This window comes from Haliaeetus leucocephalus, unplaced genomic scaffold (genome assembly GCF_000737465.1).
Source record: "Haliaeetus leucocephalus isolate CR32 unplaced genomic scaffold, Haliaeetus_leucocephalus-4.0 Scaffold151, whole genome shotgun sequence".
NCBI lineage: Eukaryota > Metazoa > Chordata > Aves > Accipitriformes > Accipitridae > Haliaeetus > Haliaeetus leucocephalus.
Genome location: NW_010972587.1, coordinates 10,411,392 through 10,412,722, shown reverse-complemented (window position 1 = coordinate 10,412,722; position 1,331 = coordinate 10,411,392). Strand labels below are relative to the sequence as shown.

The following is a 1,331-nucleotide window of genomic DNA, read 5'->3' as shown; positions in this document are numbered from 1 at the left end:
TATTTGTCTCACTGGTTGATTGCTTGTGAAGCATCTGCAATCACTGAACAAGGATCAGCTGAGGTCCAAATTCATAAAAGGACTCAGGCTACCAAATGTCCACAAGACACTCTAAGGACCATTAATACATTTTACAGCTGTCTTGAAAGCAGAAATTAGAACCCCCATGTCTTGTCCCTCGGATGAATGGCCAAACCTTTAGTCTGCAGTCTGTGCTTCAGTGTGACATTTCCTTATCTCCAGTCTCTCTGTGTCACCCACGGACCTAACAGGTTGTTTGCTCTGCGGTTGCACAGTTCGAAATGTGAACTAGTAGAGCATCCTCACAGTTCTGGCAAGCTTAGCCTTCTAGCTTGCTATGAAAGTGCTTCCCTGAAAGGGCAAAGAGATAAGTTTGAACCCTGTTAAGCACTGCCTTTTCTTGGATGAATCCTTTTACTGCTACTTTATTTTATAGAAGATGGTCAGTAACACTTTTTCCAAGTGGTCTTGTTAGCTTTTGGAGAGTATGAGTCTGCTCCAGGAGACTAGTCCAAAGCCCTTGGCTCAGAAAAGTGCAACTTTGTAATTTTGTGTTTCAAAGCTCTCCAGATGGCCCCGTTGTCAGTATTCCTATGAGTTTACCCAGGGCACTTCCAAACACAGCATTAGGCCATTTTGATTCTAGTCTGAGATGCAAATTCTGCTGAGGCACCACATAGATGAAAAGCACCTAAAACCACCTTCTGTAATCCCTTGCCAGGCTTGCTACCATATTTGGTTTCTTTGTGCAAGTACCACATGGTTCTCAAACATCTGCTTGGGAAGGTTTTAGAGGTTTTTACTTGAACAGAACATTTTGAAACATGGGTGAATTATATTAGGATGAAATATTTTTATTTCTGTTGCTTCTAGAAGTGTTGAAGGTTTACTTCTTAAAATGTTTCTGAAAGAGCAGATAGTTTTACTCTAATAAATTATGCACAAAATGTTCTTCATATTTATTTTGACAACAGAGCCAAGAAGACATGGAAGTGAATAGAAAAGGAGAACGATATATAGACAGAAGAAAGAGATGAAGCAAGTAATTCAATTTACAAATAAAATCTAAATTGAAATAAGGATATTATCAACTGGAAAATTCAAAGATGATAAAATTACAAATTCCAAAAATAAAGTGCAGCAAGTACACGATAACATTTCAAAACTGATAAAAATGGAAATTAAAAAAGTGTGCTCTTGTGGTGGGTTGACCCTGGCTGGACGCCAGGTGCCCACCGAATCTGCTGTATCACTCCCCTCTCAGCTAGAGAGGGAAGAGAAGATATGACAAAAAGCTTCTGGGTTGAGAT

General features: G+C 39.4%; 1 protein-coding gene across 1 annotated transcript in view; it reads left to right on the top strand.

Moving 5' to 3' along the window:
* The window catches only part of LOC104828340 (chromosome unknown open reading frame, human C12orf50), a 13,303-nt gene extending 12,245 nt beyond the window's left edge, over nt 1–1,058 (top strand). The window contains exon 9 of the mRNA XM_010561974.1: nt 996–1,058. Coding sequence (XP_010560276.1) covers nt 996–1,058 — 63 coding nt within the window. The remainder of the gene's footprint in view (nt 1–995) is intronic.
* The last annotated feature ends 273 nt before the right edge of the window (nt 1,059–1,331 follow it).